We start from the raw sequence: 24,237 nt of genomic DNA, 5'->3' as shown, positions 1-24,237 counted from the left end.
AGCAAATCAAAGTTCAAAAGTGTCTGTCTGATATTTTGCCAGCAGGTGGTGCTGTTGCCTCTTCAGCAGGCTTGTCATTTTTCTCCACAATATTCCGTGTGCCCACATAGAACCAACCGTACTTATCAATATTTTCATATTTTCTCGTTGCGGTCCAGTGTATCCCCCGGGTTCGAGGCCCTGAGTGAGCAGACCATCTGCAACAAGATTTTGGTCCAGTTCATCCAGAACTACAGCAGCATATTCGAAGCTGACAAAAGAGTAGAAAAGGTCCTTTCTGTCAAGGTACGTGCTAATTTTATCGTTATTCTACCTATATCCGACCTTTGACATCACTCTTGGCCAATTCATCCAATGAAGTGGTGCATGGATAGCCGCTTACGTAAGCGGAGGCTCAAAATTGATCGGCGTATTGATCGTGGGAGGCGGACATCTTGTAGCAGGTGTCATTATCGATCTATACTTGTTTGGGCGGCAGGAGACAACCGGGAAAAAAAGCATCCATGTTGTGTACTGGTAAATAATGTGCTATTGTGCAATATTAACCCATTCACTGCCAGTAATGGGAATAGATGTTCAAAATCCCTGGATATTCAGGTTTTTATAGATCTAAAACAATGTTTATTTTAGCTTTTTTAAATATATTTTTAGATTTTACAAAATGATTTTTGAACTAAAAACACAGAAAAAATGGATTAAAAAAAATGACAATTATTGATTTAAAAGGGGGAAAATCAGGAAATTTAATATACATCTATACTCTTCATTTTAATTTGATCTTAAAACAGAAAGTCGGCACTCATGATTTACTTTCTCGGGCCGCACAAAATGATGCGGCGGGCCAGATTTGGCCCCCGGGCCGCCACTTTGATACATGTGGCCTTTGTAGTCAACTGCAGTTTTTAATTTTCATCACAAAACATTTCGTTTTGATCTTATAGTACATTATTTGAAATTTTAGGTTAGTCTTGTTTTTTGTTTTTTCCACCCTGGTATGACATCATGACAACTGTCGTTTTCCGAGGATTTTAATCAGGTAAAAAAAAAACGCGTTTTTAAAATGCATTTATTCATTTTTTAGGTATCAAATCATTAGCTTCTATTGACGGCGATAGATAGAATTTCTGAGAACCACATTTTAAAGCATTTTTTGTTCTTAACAATACTTTGTGCTTCACAATTGATGCAAAATACAAAATATTTTTGCTAATTCCCTCTTATCTGCTTTTAATATTGGATAGCTTTATCCTAATTGGGAAAATAAATTCATTTCCGAGGGTTCCCGACTCGGTATCGCTAGAACCACAAAAGCTGGTGATTTTGGAGTCGATTAGTTAAGCAAAAATAGGCGAAATCTCGAGTAAATATTGACCACTCCCGTGCCTTTTTTTCCCACTAATGTCCCGTGAAAGTAGCAAATAATCCAAATAGGTTCTCCTCTTTCAAATGGGAACCTTCTAGACGGTCTAATGAGTGTTTTTCCATGCAACGCACGCCTGGTTCCCGACACGCCCACCGCCATCCCGCACAACTACCCGCTGGGTTTTAACGTTGTTGTTTGCGGCCGGCCGACGTCCCCAGTTGCGCGCGCCCTTCAAATTCCCTTACATAGTCGCTTTTAACACCGGCCATGTGACGCACGCGACACGATTAGCGTGACGCGGGGCGTTTTGTTTGTGGAAAAGCTGTTTTTCTGCGTGCCCTCGCGGCTTTGCAGATGTTATCAGCTGACTCCGCCGGGGAAGGTTGTTCTCACACACCAAGGTGGAAAAATTACAACGATTAAATGCGGAATTAAATGAATATTGTTGATTGTTTAAAGTCATTTGTTTCACGTGATGTGACATGCAAATGATATTCAAAGTTGATTAGTATTATTTAGAATTCCTTTGCTTAATATCAATATTTAAATCGTAGGTTATTCGAATTAGTACTGGGCGATTAAATCACTGGAAAATTGGAAAGGCAAAATTTGGATCTGTTAAGAATTACTTGATTATTTATGAGATGTTATATGTAATTTAAGATAAGGGTTTATTCAAATGAAAATTTTCTTATGAACTAAAATGATTTATTGTATTTTTGTAACTATATACGGTCTAAAAAAATGTAATTCTCAAATTATAAGGTGTTAAAATTAGGACAATGCAATTATATGATCCTGTTCATTGATTGTGAATTGATTTGTTAAAAATGGAAAAAAACATATTTAATGTAATATTTTATTTCAGTGTTATGTAAATCTGAACATGAGCTAAATTCACAAAGTATATTTTAATTACATTTAGCCATAATGAGTTGAAATTTTAAGTCTAAAAAAATAAATTGTAGTGTATTATAAGATCAATTTAGATGATAAACTAACCTTATTTCATCAAACAAACATGGAGGAAACTGGATGACAGCAGCCAATCACTTGACTTTTAATGTTATTTAATATGGACTTAACACACAAATGAAGAGTTCAACCAAACTCTAGTTCTTGTAACACATTCTTTAAATTGGTTCAAATAAAACCCTTTTAATCCATTTGAACTCTATCGCTGCCATTGACACCTACTGGCAGTTTTAATTAACAATGTTAATGAATGGATTAAAATTGCCGCCATCTTGTTCCAGGTTAAACATAATGGTGCAGATTCTCCATGCCAAGCCTCCAACAGCAGCACACACGCCAAGCCTCGGACAAGGAAGGTATAGAATGGCATACCGCGCATTCAGACCTTACCGCTTATCTACTTTTTCTCCTTTCCAACCGCTATTTCCTCCTTTCTTATCTGACTTTTTTTTGACTCACCATAATAAACACAATAGTTGTGCTTAGGGAAAAAATGCTGAACAGCTCAAAATGCTTTCCAGCTTTTTAATGGTTAAACATTCTATCCAAGCATTCATTTTATTCATGTTTTTAAATTTTCCACCAATTGAGGTTGTTCAATTGGTGGGCTTACTGCCCATAGTTGGCTGGGATAGGCTCCAGCACCCCCGCGACCTTTGTGAGGATAAGCGTTTTGGACAATGAATGATTAACATTTACGTTTTTTTCAATTAATAAAACACTAAGTGGAAAAAACGTATATATATATATATATTTTTTTTTTTTTAAATGATCGTCTATTTGGAATGATTTTTAATTTTATTTGAATTAAAATAAGTAAATATTCATCAATTTATTAAACATACTATTCTGTGGTCTTCAAACTTTCAAATTGTGATTTAAAATTCTCTTGATTTTCAGTTTAGAATTTAAAAACAGGAAAAAAGGAAATATACTGTATTGATTTTTAAAAAACTTGTTTGTTATTATTTAGTTTGACATTACGGGCATTAAAAGGAAAAGGTTTGTCCATAGTTGCAATTTTTCCATTTTCTTTGAAAATAATACAAATGGTATTTTTCCCGATTTTATCATCCGCTAAGACCTAACTGCATCTTCAGAAGTCCTGCGGTCTCTGCCAGCGATCAATATTTGTCTTTCTGTGAAGGCCATATTTCGTAGAATCAATAACGTGTAGCGAGTAAAGCTCAAACAGCAGCGGCGGTGGCGCTAATTCCAAAGATTCAGCCATTAGGTGACTAGAATCGGATCGATTGGAGGCATTTAGCAGAGGCCCGAATGGGAAAAGCTCGTTGGCTGAAGACCGAAATCAACACATCGAGCGCTTCCGGCTGTGACGTCAGAAGCAATCCCTGCTCGAGTTCGACATTCAGACGGATAGTTCGGTTTGGCCAGCTTGTTTCAAACTGAACAAGTCGAAGTGTCGCAGAGTAGCTATCGGTCAGGTTACGCTTTTATGGCCTATAACACCTTTGGCGACTTTACCCGCTTCAGGTCGGCATGGTAAACGGAAAGAAAATGCATTAAAATTGTTTCTAAACTCTGCTCTCTTGTGAAACAGGTGAGGAAAGCCAGAAGGGACGTGGACGCCACCCAAGTGCCCTGCCGCCCGATCCCAACGCCACGTTCCCACGGCCTACCGATCGTGACGCCTCTCAGCAGCGTCAGTTCGGCAGAAGTTACGGAGATACATCCAAAAAGGTGAAAAATGTGCTTGACAGCAGTGACTTGACAGTATACAGTATGTCAGAAATAGCACGTGCGATGATTTTTCTTAATATTTTCCCTTTAAAGTAACACATTTGTACTCCGTATTAAATCCATGAATATGGAGGTGAAAATTGCGAATCAGGGGGCGGCTTATACGAGAGAAATTGTAAAATTCAACGATTTTAAGGCAATTTTACGGGTAAGGCTTATACGCGGAAGCGGCTAATATTGGATTGGATTGGATAACTTTATTCATCCCGTATTTGGGAAATTTCATTGTGGCAGTAGCAAGAGGGTGATTAGACAGAACAACAAAGTAAAAGCACGAAGTACAAAGCAAATCAAAGTAAATGGGATCATTGAGAATCACCAAATCAAATCATTAAGACCGATATGCGAGAAAATATGGTAACAGCAGATTTTATACCCTAATCAGGGGTGTCAAACTCATTTTTTGTCGCGGGCCACGTGGTAGTTTCAATTACATCTGGAGGGCCGTTATGTCTTCCAACTAGGCTGCCAAAATTAATCGATTAATAAATTGACAGCTTTCTCAATCGTGCTAATCGATAGATCATTTTTGGACATTCAAATTAGTACAAATTGTTTGCAATTATTGATTTAAAATGAGTAAACACAGGAAATAATCTACAATCTTCATTTGAATTTCATCATAAAACACAAAGTTGGCACTCATCATTTACTTTCTCGGGCCACACAAAATGATGCGGCGGGCCAAATTTGGCCCGTGGGCTGCTACTTTGACACCTGTGCCCTATATCATAACAAATAGAATAGCCCTCCAAAGGAAACCCTAACTACAACGTGGCCCGTGTCAAAAATTAGTTTGATGCTCCTCTAATCTTGGCTTTGATTAGCAGTCAAGAAAATCAATATGACCTTTGAACCCGGCTTCCTAATGTGTGGAAATCAGCAAATCTCCAGAGAGGGACTAGAGTGAGCGCTGACGACGAGCACGTGCACGAGTAGTCTGACATTTGACCTAAGCGATGTTGTGTGTACTGAGCTTTACAGTATCATCGTCATCATCAGTATCATTTTCCTTCTACAGCTGAGTTGGAGGTGGGGTCTAAGTGGGTCATGGTTTAGGGCAGATTTTGACCTCCTCTTTTATAGCCAATAAATACCTTGGCGGTCTCACCTGCACCTGAAATATGACACCAGCCTCTCTCGCCGCACATCAGCCAACATAGCAGCGTCATGTGAACTTCCCGCACACCCGCTTCCACGCGGGCCGATGCATGCCGGCTGTTGTGTACAGTGGCTGCGGACCGCCGGACGGTCGTTACGCAAGCGACGCGTTCTCAGAAGCGTCTTCGGGGGTGAGGAACGTCGCGATGAGGTGCGAGGGTGAGCGGCGGTGGCGTCGAAGGGTGGTTGGGACAAGGCCGTCTTCGGCCCGAATGGACCTATGGCGGAGTTGGAAGAACGTAGTTAGCATACGAGTTTCGAGGAGGATAATTTGGGGGTGGAAATAAACAAATTCCCATGTGCCACATTAAAATTATTCCCATAAAATAGAATATGAGCATCTTGAAAGGCTAAATACACTCAGATGTCCACGTTTATGCATCTGTTCAGGACAGGTTAAAAATAATGTCTACTTTAAATATACTAGCTTATCGTTTGTGGTGCATTGTGGGAATCTATGGAAAACAGTTTTCATTTTTTTTAAATTACAATCCTTTTCTAAAAAAAATAGGCAAAACATTAAATAATTTCCTTACTTTCTTAAAATAATTTGTATTTCTTCTAAAAATTGCAAATTTGAAGAAATATATTTTATTTACATTAAAAAACAGGTAGAAAATGCAAAATTTTCTGGTTTATGTTTAAGTTATTTAAAAATGTTTTTTATTTGAACAATAACCGAAAAATATGAATAATAAAGATTAAATATTCTCTCTCTCTCTCTCTCTCTCTCTATATATATATATATATATATATATATATATATATATATATATATATATATAATCTTCATATAAATTTTAGCATGAAACCCCACTTTGAAACCTGTGCTTAATAGAATTAGCATCTTTAGCTAAAGTTGAGTCTAAAAGCACATCAACTTTTGATCAACTGGCTTCTTCCAAGTAGTTTTCCGTTCCTTCCCACAAAGCACGTTGTTATCCCTACAGTAAGGTAGTGGGTAAGCTGGATTTCCGTTCTTTTGCAACGGCCGGCGGCAGCTCCAGCTAATATTTAATACGCTTGCCAGACTGTAGAAAAACAGGCACGCAACAATTTGCTGGACTCCATGTCTCTTCTACTTTGTGTTATTCCTCAAGACTTTTGAAGTTCACTGAACTTTGGCCCATTTTGCTCGCTGCCCAACTGGAAACCTAAATCCTTTGTTTTGAACATTATATGCGCTGCCCGCCCGCCTGCCCCTCACGGGAAGACGCGTGGTGACCAGTCACGTAGCAAAAACACTTTAGCGTAGCATTTGAATTAAGACCTTAGCAAAAAGAAAACAGATTGTCCGAGAAAGGCTTCAATTTATTTCAACTTTAGCTCATTTAATGGCATTTTTTTTTTACTATGGGGATCGGTTTATTCATAAAATAACTTTTAATGTTGTAAAACTTTATGTATTGCACTTTAAATAACTCATTTTGGTAAATCATAAGTATCTGCTTTTACCCAGAAATATTGAATAGCTTTTTATCTTTTGATGAAAAAGAAAGGTTAAACTTGATGTCACTTTTTGTTGTCATTTGAACAATTAAAAAGAAAACATGATCATTTAAAAATATTTGGAAGAAAAATAAATAGGAAAATATTTGCTATCAAAATGGAAAAATTGATTAAACATGAATAAACATTGATTTGAAATTAAAAAGGGAACTTTATAAGAAGTAAATAAATAAAAAATATATTTTTGAATAAATACAAACTTTAACTGCCCTACGTTTTGCTCTTTATTGAAATAATTAATTTAAAATATTTACTATGGAGAGGCTAAAAAAAGAGGATTAGGCCAAATTTGAGGTATACAATTTTGTAATGTTGTAAATAGCAGTATGTCAAAATGACTATGTTTAATGTAAAAACATTTCATTTTTAGAGCAACTCTAATTCGTCTGTTATATAATCATGATGTTTCTTATTGTTATCTTGGTATTTTGTTACACAAAATGTCATTTGTCCACCGACATTTGGCATCATATCAATTGTTTTGTCACTGTTTCATTTCCAGTGAATATAAAAGGAAGCACACTGTTTCCAAGTCCGCTTTAGCAGAAACAATGCAAGCGATTATGAAATTTCCTCCAGTGTATAAAAATATTAGGCAACGACTTCAACGTCCGCTGCCAAATGCCGAGTAGTTGCATAATTCAACCCTGTGCCACTGACTGGCCGGGATCCAGTTAATGTTGCAATCAAGCCAGACGGCTTCCAGTCGCCACAATGATAACCAATTTATGTTTGTCTTTACATTTTAGCCGCCAAGAAGAAGAGAGGCCGATATCTCCTTTCTACATGAGGTAAGCCCGACGGGAAAGAAGGACGAAATGTGACACATTTTAGCTGAAAATGTTCATTGGAACTAAAAACGGAGTCTCTAATTTTCATTCTTTCTCAAGAGAATCTGTTTTTGTGAACAACAACAGAAACCTAAGAATTTCTAAATACCGTATTTCCTCGCATATACGCCTCCGAAAAATCTGACTGAATCAAGAGTACGGCTTATATGCGCATAAATTAGACTTAACATGCATGAAACTGCAAAGTGATAAAGACGAAACGCCATAATTCAAGACAGTACGGTCATTTATTTCAAAATAGAGAAAAGATAAAGAGATAAAACGCCAAACAAAATGTATTTTGACGTCTATGAATGAAATTCAACAAAAAAATTAACCGTATCTTGCATAAAACGTTAAAAAAAACTCACTTATGACTGCTATTGCTCGCCCAGGGCGCCGCCATCTTTCCTAGGGATGACTAACTAGCCTTCTAACTATACTCTACTTTACCACACTCTCATTGGACTGGCGTGTTATCGTCTAACTAAAAGACGAAAGCACGCGTAAGTTAATTTTGCCACATTTCCAGCGATTACAGTCGAAGGTTAGGTCAACACCATTAACCCGTTTTATGTTGTTTTAACAAAGTGCCGTCAATGCAGTCATTGCCAACGTCGGTAATAAGGAATTTTATAATGGAGTGTTTATGGGGTTGCAAACGAGTCCTATTTTGAGATTAGTCACCTTCCTATTGAATGTCGTCAAACTATTCAATCACTTCCTTCATCGGCCCTGTGCTGTTTACTGTAAACGTTGTTGTTGCTGGAAGATTGGTCCCGGGTCAGCTGACATTTTTGGGAAGTCAGCGCTTCCTTGTGTGATTTATGGCCTCACGTTCCTTGAAATAATCAACTCATAAACTGGCATTGGCAGCAATAGACGGCCAATCCATTTGAACCGGGGGCCGTTAAACGATAATTGGGTTTCGAGTCATTGGATTGGATCATGACCTCGCCAATGGGTGCAAAAGTAGGGATAGGCTAAGGGCTTCCCCTGGGTCTTGTAAAATCTTGAAACGATTTAATTTGTCCAATCATGAGGAAGTCTCTTAAAAATTCATTTTATTTCAACTGGAAGGTCTTCAATTCCTTCTGTTTTCAATTGTGTTTCATTGGTGAAAGGATGTTAGAAAATGAAAACACTTGCTATCTTTTTAAATGAGTTTGGCCTTGAATTGGCAATGTTTTTCCCGTTAAAGTTCTTAGTGTTAAATTGAACTCTTATTTTTTTTCTCTTTCAGTACTCACTACTCCCCTCTAGTTCACTCACCTGATGCTACCAAGTAAGTCGTTTCTGTTTGGCCGCCATTTTCTACCTGACAACAACATACCTGTCAACGTATTGGGTTTCCCCGTGTTTTATACGTTTTATGATCATCTCAAATTGTGTACAGCGAATAACAACTTTTGAACGGGGGTAAAAAAAACATTTTTTTTAGTGTTTTTTTGTAAAACCGATCTCGTTTTGGCCATTTTGGCTCTAATCCGGATCGTCTAAGTCACTGGTAAAAGACGAAAACGTCATCGTCGATTGCTAATATTGTCATGCTTTAAGCATTTCACGATATAAATATAGCGTGTCAGCAAGCAATGTACCCAGACAGTCAAGCTGTCAGCGTCATACAGCGACAGAATCTTAAATTTAGTGCATTCTGATTGGGCACACCGTCAAAATGTTAGACTTTTAATTGCGCCCTATGTGAGTAAATATGTGCCGTGTTGCATTTGTATGTTTTTTTTAATCGCTTAATAATGGTAGTTGCAATCATTAATAAGGGAAGCAATTGGCTGGGGTTGCCAGGTATGCAACACATAATCCGCGGTTCGCACGTTGCCAAATAATTGTACATTTTTCTCCTCCAAACAGCATCCTGAACAGCACCATCCGCTTGGCAGTAGAGCAGCACCTCTTTGATGCCCATCGCCCGTCGGATAGCGTCGAGTTGACCTCGCGGCGGCCGGCCCCGACAGCCAGGCAGCGGCGCCGTAACCTGCGAGAAACGCAGGACGTCTACCCGCAACCCGACAGACTCGGGTACGGCGAGGGGAACCGGGCACGTGAACGTCTGTTATGGCGAAATGTCAATATACCAAGCGTGTGGACAGTAAATAGAGTTAGCCAGGAATGATAAACAGCTGAAAGCTTATTAACGTCACGCTTTATGAAGACCAGATAGGACACAAAGCAGATCTCTTCTGTTCTTTCGCTTTGGCAGAAGGGACACCAACAAGGAGAACATCCCAACGTTAGAAGACGGGAGCGACGAAGGCTTCGGGTGGGCCTCGCCCGACGTCGGCGTCCAGTCGCACGGTGGGCAGAGCGCCCATTCGCCGCGGGGGCCCAAAGGCAGGAAGTGGAAACGCAACTCCACGCCGCCTCAAGTCAACCAGGACGCCAACCCGGTGAGTTCTCTTTCCAACTGGAATCACGTTATGATATTTCAATGCCACCCTGAACTCAAGGCTTCAATTATACAAGAGAAATAAACATGAATATTTCCTAGTACATGATTTCAAACGTATTGTCCACACAAAAAACATTTAAAACACCTAAATGACCGAATACATGTAAATTTTCATTGACAAATAAATCTCATTCTGGTTGTGACATCAATTCTTTTAGTTAGCGGTACCAATCTAGCATAGAGAAACCATTTTTTCAACAAACCCGTGTCCAAAATATGCTCTATCTATCACACGTATCAAAGTGGCGGCCTGGGGGCCAAATCTGGGCCACTGCATAATTTTGTGTGGCCCGGGAAAGTAAATCATGAGTGCCGACTTTCTGTGTTAGGATCAAATTAAAATGAAGAGTATAGATGTATATTAAATATCCTGATGTTCCCCCTTTTAAATCAATAATTGTCATTTTTTAATCATTTTTTTCTGTGTTTTTAGTTCAAAAATCATTTTGTAAAATCTAAAAATATATTTTAAAAAAAGCTAAAAGAAACATTGTTTTAGATCTTAAAAAAAACTGAATATTCAGGGCTTTTAATCCAGTTCTTTTAATCCATTTATTAAAAAAAAACTAAATATTATATCTAAAAGCGGCCCGCGAACCAACCCGAGTCTGAACCCTTAATCTATCATATAAAGTCATTTTTTGTCTGTAATAATACCTTTTTTAATGCTGATGAATTCACTTTGAAGGCATCCCGTTGCATTTCGCCAACCTTGGGGAGAACCAGGACCAGCCTCATGGAGTTCTATCAAAAAAGGTGAGCACCCAAGAATAAAAAGTTGCCTCATATAAGTTTGTTTTCTGTGGATGAGCGTGTGGCTGCCACCCGCAGATTCGCGCCCTTGTGTTTATACGGTGCACTGATCCATTGGATAGACGCCATGAACATGTTTTTTTTCCCTTCCCATTTTCCAGGAATGACACTTCAGGAAAAGACGACCTTCCTTCTCCTTCAAAGGTATTCTTTTACTCAGCAGAAGATTTAAGTAGACGCGTTTAAAGTTACTCCACAAGTTAGCCCAAGTAAATTAGCGACTTTAGCCGCTTCAATTAAAAGTGGCACATATAAAAATGTCAGCTTTTACAGGTAGTGGCTTCATATTTTTAGCCCTTTACTTGCATAAATCCAGTAAACCGAAGCGTCGGAACCCGGTGAAGCGGAATGTTGCCACAACATGACCCCTGATTAACACCGTCTTGCCTTTCAGAACCGCCTTTACATGCTGGTAGTGTCCCGCCACTGTTATGTCACTAACCCTACCTCTGAAGATGGAAAATTGGCTTTAACTGCACTTTATTTTTAGCCTTGCTAAACCAGAGATACCCTAAAGTACATGACAGCTGTAATGAAAACCCGCCATTTAATGACCTGTTCCTATTTAAGTAGTGGCTAGGTTTTTGGTTTACTGTATTTTCTCGCAGATGCACCGTATTTGTTGCTAAAAAAATTATGGCTGAATCGAGGGTACGGCTTATATGCGCACAAATTAGACTTGACATGCACTAAACTGCAAGGTAACAAAGACGAAACGCCATAGCGCAAGACAATGTGGCCGATACGGTCATTTATTTCAAAATAAAGAAACAATAAACAGATAAAACGCTAAGCAAAATTTACGTCTATGAATGAAATTCAAGAAAAAAAACGTATCTTGCATAAAATGTGAAAAAACTCACTTACTTGTGCCTGCCATTGCTCGCTCAGGGCGCCGCCATCTTACCTAGGGATGACAAATTAGACCGCTATGGACACACTTCCTGGTTGTACTGCTCACGTGACTTCCCTTTTGAATTTGTCTACGTGCAGGCAACACCCTTTCGGAATCGATTTATACAGTATGTCAAAAATACCACGTGCGATTATTTTCTCAAGATTTTCCCTTCAAAGTAACACATTTGTGCTCCCTATTATCTTATACGGGTGAAATCGTAAAATTCAAAGATTTTAAGGCAATTTTAAGGCTGCGGCTTATACGCGGAGACGGCTAATATGCGAGAAAATACGGTAACGTTTGGCGTCCAAACTGTCAACGTGAAAAATAGTTTGTGGAATGATCGGAAATTGCACAGTAAAGACGCGTTGCTTTTGTTTGCTAGCATAAGCGTGTTGCTAAACTAAAAAAAATGGATGTATGGATAGCTAATGTGGGTAAATTGCTTTTGTGGGTAAATTTACAGGAGATTACAGGGAAGTACATAATTGTTATGGGGGGTCCCGGGGCCGGTAGACGACCTTATCAAATCTCTGCAGCTGTTCGGTGTTGCGTTACGGCGCGACAAAGTGAAAACAATTGCGAACATCTGAGCGGCGCGTCTTATTGAAGAAACACACCCACAATGCTTTGCACCTGCTCGTTCATCATTCAAAAGTTGACACCAGATACAAGCCAGGATGTACCAGCTAATCGCAACAAACGGGGGCTATTTTGGAGATGCTAACAGTTGCTGAGGGGGCTATTGCATAAGAGTCTGGATTTATCATGAGTAACATGTCTTGTTATAGCTTTTCATTTTGATGAAGAGTTGTCACATCACTTTTTCGGGCCTTGACTAATCAGTTCATACTGTAGACCAAAGGTGTCAGACTCGGGTTGCTTCGCGGGCCGCATTAACGTCAACTCGATTTTATGTGGGCCATTCCATTTTAGATATAATATTATTATAATATTTTTTTTTATAAATGGATTAAAATAACTGGATTAAAATCCCTGAATATTCAGTTTTTATAGATCTAAAAAAAATGTTTATTTTAGCTTTTTTTAAATATATTTTTAGATTTTACAAAAGGATTTTTGAACTAAAAACACAGAAATAATGGATTAAAAATTACAATTATTGTTTTAAAAGGGGGAAAAATCAGGAAATTTAATATACATCTATACTCTTCATTTTAATTTGGTCCTAAAACAGAAAGTCGGCACTCATGATTTACTTTCTCGGGCCGCACAAAATGATGCTGCGGGCCAGATTTGGCCCCCGGACTGCCACTTTGACACCTATGCTGTAGACTATTAATCATATCTTGTTTAGAGTTTCAGAATTATTTGGTTAGCATTTTAGCTTTAAAATTGCGGTAGAACAAAACAATTGGATTTTTAAAAAAAATCTCATTGTGAAGAGTTAAATAGATTTTCAGTCTACTCGGAAATCAGTAGTTTCAGTTTTTTAAAGTAATAATGATGAAGACATTTGAAAAATTGAGGAAAATAGAGAAAATGTACTTTATCTGCTTTAATATTTTAAAGAAATGTATTTTAAAAAACTTAGATAGGCCACTAGAACGGGCTCTAGCACCCCGCCTGGTGGACAAAGACAGGTTTTACGTACTGGGATTTGTGTATAACGCGCATTCGAACTTTGCTGCAGTTTTTTGGTACAAAACTATGCGCGTTATACTCAAATAAATACGGTATGCATTTTTTTTGCATTTCACAAATGATAAAGCGATTTCATGAGCGCAAACTAATGAAGCAAACGGCGCCTCGCCCTCTTCGTCGTATGCAAATAAACCCCCCATAGCCTTTAAAGCGTTACGTAAAAAGCGGCGTTCTGACTTTCTAACTGAAACGCCTGCATCGAAGGCGGTTCCTCGCGTGATCACGAGCGATTTGGTTGGTTGATCACCAGGGGATCGCGGCGTGGCGAGAAACGCGGGATTCTCCGAGGAGTAAATCAGACGGGATTAATGTTAGCGCAGATGTTGTAGCCATGCGCGTCCTCAAAGCGTCGTTATGTCATCGGGAGAAGCCCAGCTGGTACAACAGAAGGTTAAGCTGGGCACATGTCGGCATTTTTCCATGTTTTTGGCCTCTTCTGTGCGAACCCACATGAAACCAAGGAAGCGCTAAGCTAACCTGTTCGTACGAGTTTACCAATCCATTTTTCACAGTTCAAAATTTCCCTTAAAGTCATTTTCAGTGTTGAAGAAATTAGTTTTTCATTTTCAACAGTTCATATAAACATCAATATTGCATGTAGAAAATTATTTTTAGCATCACCTGCCTCTAAAAAATAATTAATTTAAAAATAAATGCCTACTATGGTAAATCTCAATGAAGGAATCCATTTATTTAAATCACAGGTGTCAAAGTGGCGGCCCGACGGCCAAATCTGGCCCGCCGCATCATTTTGTGCGGCCCGGGAAAGTAAATGATGAGTGCCGACTTTCTGTTTTAGGATCAAATTAAAATGAAGAGTATAGATGTATATTCAATTTCCTGATTTTCCCCCTTTTAAATCAATAATTGTAATTTTTTAATCCATTTTTTCTGTGTTTTTAGTTCAAAAGTCATTTTGTAAAATCTAAAAATATATTTAAAAAAAGCTAAAATAAACATTGTTTTAGATCTATAAAAAATGAATATTCAGGGCTTTTAATCCACTTCTTTTAATCCATTTATAAAGAAATAATCTAAATATGATATCTAAAATGGTCCGGCCCACACCCTTGATTTAAATCATCTAATATTCAACTTTTGTTCCTTTTACAATTTTAATTTAGACACATTAATCTTTTCTAATCACCTTTTATACGGGCTATTGTTAAATAAATGATTAAAATCAAGGGCGGGCTGGAATTTGAACGCTCCTGGTGTAAAGGAATGTCTTCAATTTGGCCCTCCATTTTGGATACCAAAGCTAAGATTTGTCTTTCCTAGGTTACTTTAGAAAGTCAACCCACAAAACAAAAAAAATGCTGTTACGCCAGCGGACAATTTGCAGTCCTCAACGAACCGAACCGGAGAGAAAAAAAGATGGGCCTTGTAAAACAACTCACGTACACTGTTTTTTACGACCTTTGGGAAATCAGGTGGCTTTGAGGTCCTACTGTACGACAACTAGAAATTAGATCTGAGTGCGACCCTTCCTGTAAGCAGCCCCCCCTGTGGTATTTAGGGTGCTCCTGTGGCTCTGTGTTCCGATTTTGTTTTTCTCTAAAAATAGCCTGGTCTCACGCCCAGAGACGGAGGAAACGAGACACTATCGGTTTCAAGCGGACACGCTAAATAGGCGCTTTTCCCAGTTTCGTTTTCCTCAGAAATTTGAAGGATAATTGCCTTTTTTTCTGATACTTTTTAAAGTTGTTAAGTCGTATCTTATTTGTCATATGTGGAAAAAAAACATGCAGATAGGGTTTAAGTCTGGGGATTTTAGTAGCTAAAATCAACAAGTCTGTTTTTTTTCCGGACATTGTCTTTTTGCATGATGAAATTATTTTCATATTTGGGGTAACATAGGCTACACTTAGATACCAAAATGTGTGTGGGGGGGGGCTAAATGTTTTTTATTTATTTATATCAAGCAGAGAGGAACTATTTTCATTGAGTAGTTTTTAAAGTAGTCACATTTATAAATATATAGATTATATTTAGATATTAAAACATTACAGTCTTGTTTATATCTGTAGTATTTAATAAATATACACTTTTTGATCATTGTACTTGTGTACTTGTATTTCCGTATAGGCGCAAAAACGTACAGTAATCCCTCGATTATCGCGGCTTCACTACATCGCGTTTTTTTTTTCTGTGGGAAATTTTTTCGGGTTAATTAATTGTTTTTGTAAGTTCATAAAAATGTGAAAATCCACGCTTAACTCGCAAGCAGATGCTTGTCCTCCGCTTGCTACTGGGAAACAATATATATATATATATTTTTTTAAATACGGGTGACCCTATTTCGCGGTTTTTCGTTTATCGCAGCCATGTCTGGTCTACATTAATTACAATATTTGAAGGATTACTGTAGTGTCTTTATCCGGGTAAAGATGCATTGTTTGCAGGATTTAGTGTCATTTATTGGAATGTTTTTGATTTTGTAGCATTTTTAAACAGGAAAGCCTAGCTGTAATTTTGCATCTTTAATCTGTAATGTTGCCTCTGAGTTACCAAGGACAAATTGCATTGTGCCCCCCCCCCCCTCCATATAAATGACTTCATATTTTCACAAATGCCACTTTGAACTGTAATCTCGCAGCAGAACCAGCGGGGAGTTTACGTCAAACTTGAAATCAAACGTGGGAGGTCGGATAAAGAAACCCAAGCGTAAACGCTTCTTATCTGAGCTGGATGTTTGTGTTGGGAGGGGAAGAAAAAAAAAAGAAAAAAAATCAGCCGCCAGCCTACGTGTACTCGCTCACAAGCCGTCTTTTTTTTTTCTTTTTTCTTTTTTTTTCTTTCTCCCCCCACTCTGTCACCCGTCCTCCCTTCCCTCCCTCGGCGTGGTGAGACAAACAAGTCCTGGGTGGGGTAGGGAGTCGGAGAAGAACACTCCCAACAGATGGGCGTGCGTTTGCGGCTCTCCCCCCGGCAGCCAATGGCGAGCCGGGTCGCCGCCCCCCTTTTGCGCAGCTGGCTTTTAAGACAAGGGTGCACGCGTCTGCTCGGACTCAAGCGAACGTCTCCGTCTTTTTTTCCTCTCTCTCTATGGTCGTGCAGACGCTAAGGATGAAGATCCAGGAGTCGCCCGTCGTGGACCGCAACGGCGGGGAGGCGTACGACCCCGAGCGGGACAAGGACGGCTGCGAGGACGTGCCGCGCTTGGACAGCAACTGGGGAGGTGAGCGCAGAACTCCTGCTGGATTTTTAAAATTTATTTATTTAATTTTTTTTTTAGCCACGATGCGAGGACGCACGCGCACCCAGATTTTCCATGTGGAGGGGAAGGGGTCGGGAGTATTTGGATTTTGCTCGCACGTGGCACTGTAGTTCTGGATTCTAGTCACGTCACATGATCAGCACGCTCACTGGAAACAAGTGCAAGCATTGTTTTTTTTTTTTTTTAAAGCCGTTGCTTACCAACAGGGAGGAGACAAATGTTTATTTTGATCGTCGAATGATCTCCATTTTTAGTAGTCTGCTCATGTATAAGGCGTGTTTTGCATTACATTTTAGATGCAGGAAAAAACAAGTTTAATTAGAAATGTAATAAAAAAATATATGGAAAAGTTTGGATAAATTACAAAGATAACTTTTATGGAGGACTAGTGTTTTTTTTATCAAAAATGCTTAAATCAAATCAAAAGCCTTTATTGTCATACTCAGCTGCGTATAACAAAATTGGTGGTGCTACTCCATAAAAATAAGTCATATAAAAATATAAAAAGTCACAAAAGTAAGGTAAATTCTAAAATATTGCACAGTCTAAGATATTGCACATTGTTATATATATATATATATATATATATATACTCCATAAAAATAAGTCATATAAAAATATAAAAAGTCACAAAAGTAAGGTAAATTCTAAAATATTGCACAGTCTAAGATATTGCACATTGTTATATATATATATATATATATATATATATATATATATACTCCATAAAAATAAGTCATATAAAAATATAAAAAGTCACAAAAGTAAGGTAAATTCTAAAATATTGAAAAAAGAACAGTTTAAACATCGAAATAAAATAAAATATTTTTATTGTACTAGAAATATGTCAAATAGAGTAAAAAATGGTTTTGTTTTAGACTGAAAAATAATTTGAGAAAATAAATAGAAAGACAATATTTACTTGCAAAAAATGTTAAATATCTTTGAAAAAGAACAGTCTAAAAATCGAAATAAAATATTTATTTTTATAGTACTAGAAATATGTCAAATATAGTAAAAATGGTTTTGTTTTAGACAGAAAAATAATTTGAGAAAATAAATACAAAGAGACAGTATTTACTTGTAAAAAAGTTAAATATCTTATAAAAGAACAGTTGAAAAATCGAAATAAAATATTTATTTTTATAATACTAGAAATATCTCAAATATAATAAAAAATAGTTTTGTTTTAGACTGAAAAATAATTTGAGAAAATAAATAGAATGACAATATTTACTTGTAAATTTTTTTAAATATCTTAAAAAAACATAGTTTAAAAATCGAAATTAAATATTTTTATACTACTAGAAAAGAAAGTGTTTTTCTCTTTAAATAAAACATGTGAAAACATTTAAATAAAATCAGAAATAAAACAAAGAAAAGATTTCCATTTATATGGACAATTTTAAACTGTCATTTAGCTTGATAATTAATTAGCGTCCGATGAATTAAGCGAATGTTGCTGCCAACCCTCCAATTTCAAACGGACTAAAGCGTGATCATTCAGATCCATCCCTCCTCGTTCAAATAGATTGGACGTCTCTATTGTAACGTAAGGATGAGCTACAAGTTGAAGACGCCATGTGTTTTAAGCCCCCCTTTAGCAGACGTTTGGCAAAACAAATCTGTCATCTTGAATTAAGTAGCACCCTCAGGGCGGGATCGAGGGGCGTGTGGAGGCGGGGCCAATGACCAGGCGGTGACCAATGGGGTTCCCTCGTGGCCCACAATGAGCTTTTGGGGCGTGCTACTTGTTGCAACAGCAAAACATTCCTCGTTCAGGACCTCGTTAGGGAACTATTTACCAACAATTCCATAGTTATGCACCAAAACATGTAACCTATAACCTAATTCAAAGCAGATTGCTCACTTCTGTGACCTTTGACCCTTTCCGCTTCATATCAATTTTTGCACAGCAACGCGCTCGTAACATCACATAAACAAATTTACATGAACTTGGGTTATGATGCAGACACCCTCAAAAATAAGTTTAATCTAACTTTACACTAAACTTAATTCTAATTTACTTTTTGATACCTTTCTATTGGCTCTATTTGCCCCGCCTCCACCCTGACTTTCAGATGCAAACTATCGAGGGTTGTTTGCTTTTGTCTTTACTCGTATCTCAAATTGCTCATATGTCGGAGCACTCTTATGTCGAGGTATTACTGTACATAAATAAACTGGCACGGCAGCCAGGGGAACTTTGTCCCAGTCGACTTTGTGCCAGCAGCCTTTTGGCGCCTTCCATACGAGAGATAGTTCGGGTATCTGTACTGCTAAATATGGCCGTGGGGTAGAAAAATACTTTCAGCCCTGACGGTTGTTAAGAGACAAACATTTTCATTTTTCTGGAAGATTAAATAACAGATTAAAAGTGAAGGACGTGGAAGTGCTCAGTGTTTTTAAAGCTCTTTTCCAATAATCGTTTTTATGAGAAAATAGGCATTTTTTTAAAAATCATCCTGCAAATTGTGATTAGATGACTTCAATTTGGGAATAATTTTCCTTTTTTTTTTAATTCATCCTGTAGTTAGTTTTTTTTTTAATGATCAATTTATGACAATTTTAGGTATAATTAGGTCATTTATGACTAATATTTTTTTAAACAATATTTTGTATGCTTGCATATTCTTGCGTGTTGTATTTTTTATGGCATTTAGATTGCAAGTTAATTACTGCGCTTTTTTTTAATGCCCAGCAGATTTTTTGGCATGTTCTTTTCTTTTTGCCATCCAGGAATTTAACAAAGTTATCATTTGCTCTTTTTCTCGGATATGGGTCCACAGTCGTAGTCGTCACGACGACCTTTTGGGTCCGCATGACAACACGCTGGAGCGCCGCGCAACTTTATGTCAACCTTTAACTAAATGGCAAGCTGACATATTTCACGTCTTACAGGAGCACTCCCTTGTTACTCTTTAATTTTACATTTCAAATCCTTTTTTTAACCCCAAAAATATATTTTTGAAATATTTAGCATGAAAAAAAATCTCCATTTCTTTATTAACATTTTCAAAGCTTTTGAATCATCCTTAAAATGTTATCATTAAATGATAAAGCACAAAATGAAGCATTGGTCCGCCATTTTGTCACTTGTGTATTATATACCATCATGCTTTTTATTTATTAACTTATTTATTTATGTCTAAAATGTATTTTACTGTCTGTATTCTCACCCTGTTGCTACTGTGACAGTGAAATTTCCCAATTACGGGTTGAATTAAGTTACCTAATCTAATGTATATTTGCCACCCCTCCAAAAATTCCCGCCACCCTCTCTCCACCCCGTAAATATTTTTCTAGATCCGCCCCTGCCTGCGGGAAATTGAATCCAACCCAAAGAAAAACCCGCATCTGACACCTTCTATGTTTTTACTATTGTTATTTTTTTTCTCTTTCTGACAGGCCGCCAGCGTACATGTGCACATATTGATGTCCCGCCATATGGGGAGAGGCGGGAGAGAACAAAGCGTACCGTTCGGCGGGGGTCGCGGCCTGACATTATCCGGCAGAAAGAGCGCCGGGCCTTTTTAATAGAGCCGGGATTGTCCGTCGACATAATTATGACTTGGGCGGAGTCGAGAGGATAAACAGAATAGAGTAGAAGTTTTCCCACTGCTGTTCTAAACGCCCAGGGGGGGCCAGGGTTGGTCGCTCCCATTGCTACGGTAACGCCTTTCGGCGTTCAACGTTAGAGGCCAGAAGAACAGGGTGGGAAATGATCCGAGATGTCTTCTTTGGCGCCGCTCGACATCGGAGGAAATACGGCTTTAATTTTGTTAACGTCCCGAACAATGTGATAGATTTTTTTTTTTAAGACATACCGTATTTACTCGCATATAAGCCGCCTGCGCGTATAAGCCACACCCTTAAAATTGCCTTAAATTGTTGTATTTTACAATTTGTGATATAATATGATTGACAATTTTCACCTCCATATTGATGGTTTTCAATAGGGAGTATAAATGTGTTACTTTGAAGGGAAAATCTTAAGAAAAATCATCACACATGCTATTTCTGAGATATTTCTGTATGAATCAAAAGCACATGATTAGGGTCAATATCATAAGGAAGTTAATATTGGCATGTTAACTTTTTTTACTTCTGAAAATGCAAAATATCAAATTATTCAATTTGAAAAAAGAAATAAGTCTATCTTGATGAGAACTTGATGTCATGGCGTCATGGCGTTATGGTGTTGTCACCTTGCAGTTTTGTGCATGTTGTTTTTTATGCACATATAAGCCGTACCCTTCGATTCAGTCATTTTTTTTGGGTCCAACAAATGCGGCTTATATGCGAGTAAATACGGTAATAATTCATGCCAGGCCAATGAAGTGGCAGTTAATGAGTCCCCCATCTTAGTTTGACCCTAACAAATGGTTTTTGTATACGAAACAGACCCGGTCCCGGCTTACTCGCGGGAAATCCCGGACCGCGACGAAGCCTGCCTGTCGCCCTGCGCCGGCGGCCGCCTGATTCGCCAACTGTTGGAGGAAGATGGCGACCCCACGCCGTCCCCGCGCTTCTACGCTTACGGCCAGTGTCAGCAGTATCTGGACGACACGGAGGTGCCGCCGTCGCCCCCCAACGCCCACTCCTTTGTCAGGTACATGCGAACCTTGGCGGAATTTGAAGTCGGGCGTCGTAATGGCAACGTCATAACAGGGTTTTCCATTTGAAGTCGGAGGAGGAGCTCCTCTCTCGGTTCCTGCGATGACGACAAGGAGGAGCTGAGCACCGCCCAGCTCACCAAGAGGATCCACGCCCTGAAGAAGAAAATTCACAGGTTCGAGGAGAGGTTTGAAGATGAACGCAAGTATCGGGTGAGTTGGAAAAACTAACCATGTTGTTGGGCAATCTTGGGTAATCCCGTTTTGACAGGGAGGAGCGAATAAGCCACCTAGGAGTTAATGTATAGAACAAGATTTGTCATTTTCTGTGTTTTTTTAACTGTACCCATGAAAAATAACAGGAATGAGTAAAATATTTCCAAGCAAGGAATTTGCATACCTTGAATTTTAACTTGAAAATGTTTAATTTACATGGCCAAAATGACATGAAAAAAAATGTTGTTAGGTTATATTTTCTACCGCTTTTCAAACATTTCCACCTAATTTGACACTGTTAATCAGTTTTATTGTGTTCAACATCACACACATGTCTGAAATATCCGCCATTTTTCCCCCCAGCCCTCCCACAGCGACAAAGCAGGAAACTCGGAAGTTCTGCGATGGGTCAACGAGCTAGCCCGGTTGCGCAAAGACCTCAAAGGTAAAGCGTCCCCCCAAAAAAACAAGCGCCAATCACCAAACGGCTCGCTTAAAACGAACGACCTCTGTTCCTCGCAGAACACAAGCTCCTAAAATCGGAGGAGGACCTCCCGCCGTTGACGCGGCAACGCAGCAACACGCTTCCCAAGAGCTTCGGCTCCCAGCTGGAGAAGAAGCCCTCCCATGAGAAGGTTCCCAAGCCCCCGGTGGAGAGTACGTTGGACAGCATCGTCAAGAAGTTGGAGGAGAAACGCCAGGAGGTCCACCGGCCCGAGGACATCAAGGTAATTACTAGTCATGATGTTTATTGGTCATAACACATTGTAGAACTAACATTCAGACAGAAAAAAAAATCTATATTACACATTGTACAGAGTTGGCATTGAGGCTAATGCCAAAAGACAATGTTTAGTTGTGCTAACCACATTAGCCTGCCATTGAATAATAGCCATCTTGTCCAAAACGCAATTTTTACGGTTAAAAGGTGACACTTCAACCTTGAAAACTTGCTAGCTTACAGCATTTATGGATGGTGCAAATAATTGTAAATATTTACAAAAATACAGGTGCTTTTCACACTTCCGGTGAACATTTCAAAATAAAAGCACGGCACGTTGAACACGCTAATGCCGACAGTTATGCTGAACATGTTTCAGATTCGACATCATTATGGCTTTTAAAATGGCGCTCGTGATGAAAAATTGGATTTTTTTAGTCCTGAATAAGATGTTTTTGTCGTTAAATCAAATTGGTGGACTAATGGCAAAAATAATTGGCAATAAATGCAATTTCAAGTTGTTCTCCATCCTAACAGGACATGACCAGAGAGCAAATTGGCGCTGAGAAGCTGGCCCTCCAGAAAGCTCTTCTCTACTACGAGAGCATCCACGGACGACCCGTAAGTCGCCGTGACCGTTTGCCGTCCAGTCACGTGCCGTCCAGTCATCTATAAATGATTAATAATATAAGCAAATTAAACACAGAGTTCAAAAAAGTATTATTTTCCAATTTTCAAAGTTCTTTAGAACTTAAATAAAAAGGGATGCGTTGGTTTTTAATGTATTTTCCATTTAAATTAAATAAAAACATTTAACATAAGACGTCCAGTCACGTCTCTTAAAACCAAATCAACACTCTTTAAACGGCTTAATCACAAGTAGACGGCCAATCCGATTGAAGGAGGAGGTTGCCGAGCCTCCCACTTTAAACAGATGGGGCGTCCTTCCCTGTCAATGGCAGCCAACTTTTTGGCTAACATTTTCACGTTCCCGACCAGGTGACCAAGAACGAGCGGCAGATGATGAAGCCGCTGTACGACAGGTACCGATTGGTCAAGCAGATCCTGTGCCGGGCCTCCACCATCCCAGTCATTGTAAGTGAGCGGCACACAATTATTATTATTATTATTTTGTAAAAAAAAGAAAAGAAAAAGTCCGCCTATTCGTTAAGTATTGTTCGTTATGTAAGGGAGCTGGACTGTATGTTATTACATAAGCACCATTTTGTAATCCTACGGCTTCACGCACATGTCCTCCGCATTGTCCTCCCTCTTGACCCGCATTTTAGGATTACCGTATTTTCTCGCAGTATTTGTCGCTAAAAAAATGATGACTCCATCGAGGGTAAGGCTTATATGCGCACTAATTAAACTTCACACGCACTGCAAGGTGACAAAGACGAAACGCCTTAACGCAAGAGAATGCTTAACAAATTTTATTTTTACATCTATGAATGAAATTTAAGAAAAAAAAAGAAAAAAATTAAGGGTACGGCTTATACGTGGGGAGGCTAACATGCGAGAAAATACAGTACTTTTTATTACATTTTTTGCACCATCTATGAAGGTGTAGTCATTTTAATACCTGCGTGGATTTTGCATGTTTTTGGCTTGGGTGGTTTTTCTCCGGGTACTCCGGTTTCCTCCCACATCCCAAAAACATGCTAATTGGATGCTCTAAATTGTCCCTCGCTATATAAGTGATGGGTTGTTTGTCATGCAATTAACTGGCAACTGATTCAGGGTATCCCCACACTTGCTGCCCATTGTTGGCTGGGATAGGCTCCAGCACCCCCTGTGACCATTGTGAGGATAAGCGGTCCAGAAAAATGAATGAATATTCATTTAAAAACTTGAGTTTTAAAAGTGTTCATGTATCATATTTGGTTTTACTGTTTAATTTAGACAATTTTCACATTTTTGGACTCTATTTTGCTTGCTATTATGTTTCCCTAACAAGGATGACATGTTTTTTTTAAGAGCCCGCGGCGGACATTTTGCACGGAATCGCCATTACCGTTG

The 24,237-nt window shown here is 38.6% G+C and overlaps 1 protein-coding gene across 2 annotated transcripts in view; it reads left to right on the top strand.

The window, feature by feature from the left end:
* fam13a (family with sequence similarity 13 member A) overlaps nucleotides 1-24,237 on the top strand; it is a 31,811-nt gene that overhangs the window by 4,707 nt on the left and 2,867 nt on the right. For both annotated transcript variants that reach the window (XM_077604592.1, XM_077604591.1), the window contains exons 5-20: nucleotides 159-285; nucleotides 2,620-2,694; nucleotides 3,900-4,039; nucleotides 7,519-7,560; nucleotides 8,843-8,884; nucleotides 9,469-9,636; nucleotides 9,818-10,004; nucleotides 10,755-10,822; nucleotides 10,981-11,023; nucleotides 16,503-16,623; nucleotides 21,067-21,274; nucleotides 21,350-21,491; nucleotides 21,858-21,939; nucleotides 22,017-22,222; nucleotides 22,753-22,836; nucleotides 23,215-23,310. In XM_077604592.1, the coding sequence (XP_077460718.1) occupies nucleotides 159-285; nucleotides 2,620-2,694; nucleotides 3,900-4,039; nucleotides 7,519-7,560; nucleotides 8,843-8,884; nucleotides 9,469-9,636; nucleotides 9,818-10,004; nucleotides 10,755-10,822; nucleotides 10,981-11,023; nucleotides 16,503-16,623; nucleotides 21,067-21,274; nucleotides 21,350-21,491; nucleotides 21,858-21,939; nucleotides 22,017-22,222; nucleotides 22,753-22,836; nucleotides 23,215-23,310 (1,831 nt within the window). The remainder of the gene's footprint in view (nucleotides 1-158; nucleotides 286-2,619; nucleotides 2,695-3,899; nucleotides 4,040-7,518; nucleotides 7,561-8,842; nucleotides 8,885-9,468; nucleotides 9,637-9,817; nucleotides 10,005-10,754; nucleotides 10,823-10,980; nucleotides 11,024-16,502; nucleotides 16,624-21,066; nucleotides 21,275-21,349; nucleotides 21,492-21,857; nucleotides 21,940-22,016; nucleotides 22,223-22,752; nucleotides 22,837-23,214; nucleotides 23,311-24,237) is intronic.

The sequence above is a fragment of the Stigmatopora argus genome, chromosome 7, assembly GCF_051989625.1.
Source record: "Stigmatopora argus isolate UIUO_Sarg chromosome 7, RoL_Sarg_1.0, whole genome shotgun sequence".
NCBI classification, from domain to species: domain Eukaryota; kingdom Metazoa; phylum Chordata; class Actinopteri; order Syngnathiformes; family Syngnathidae; genus Stigmatopora; species Stigmatopora argus.
Note: the sequence above shows the minus strand (reverse complement) of the source record. Positions and strands in the feature narration are given on the sequence as shown.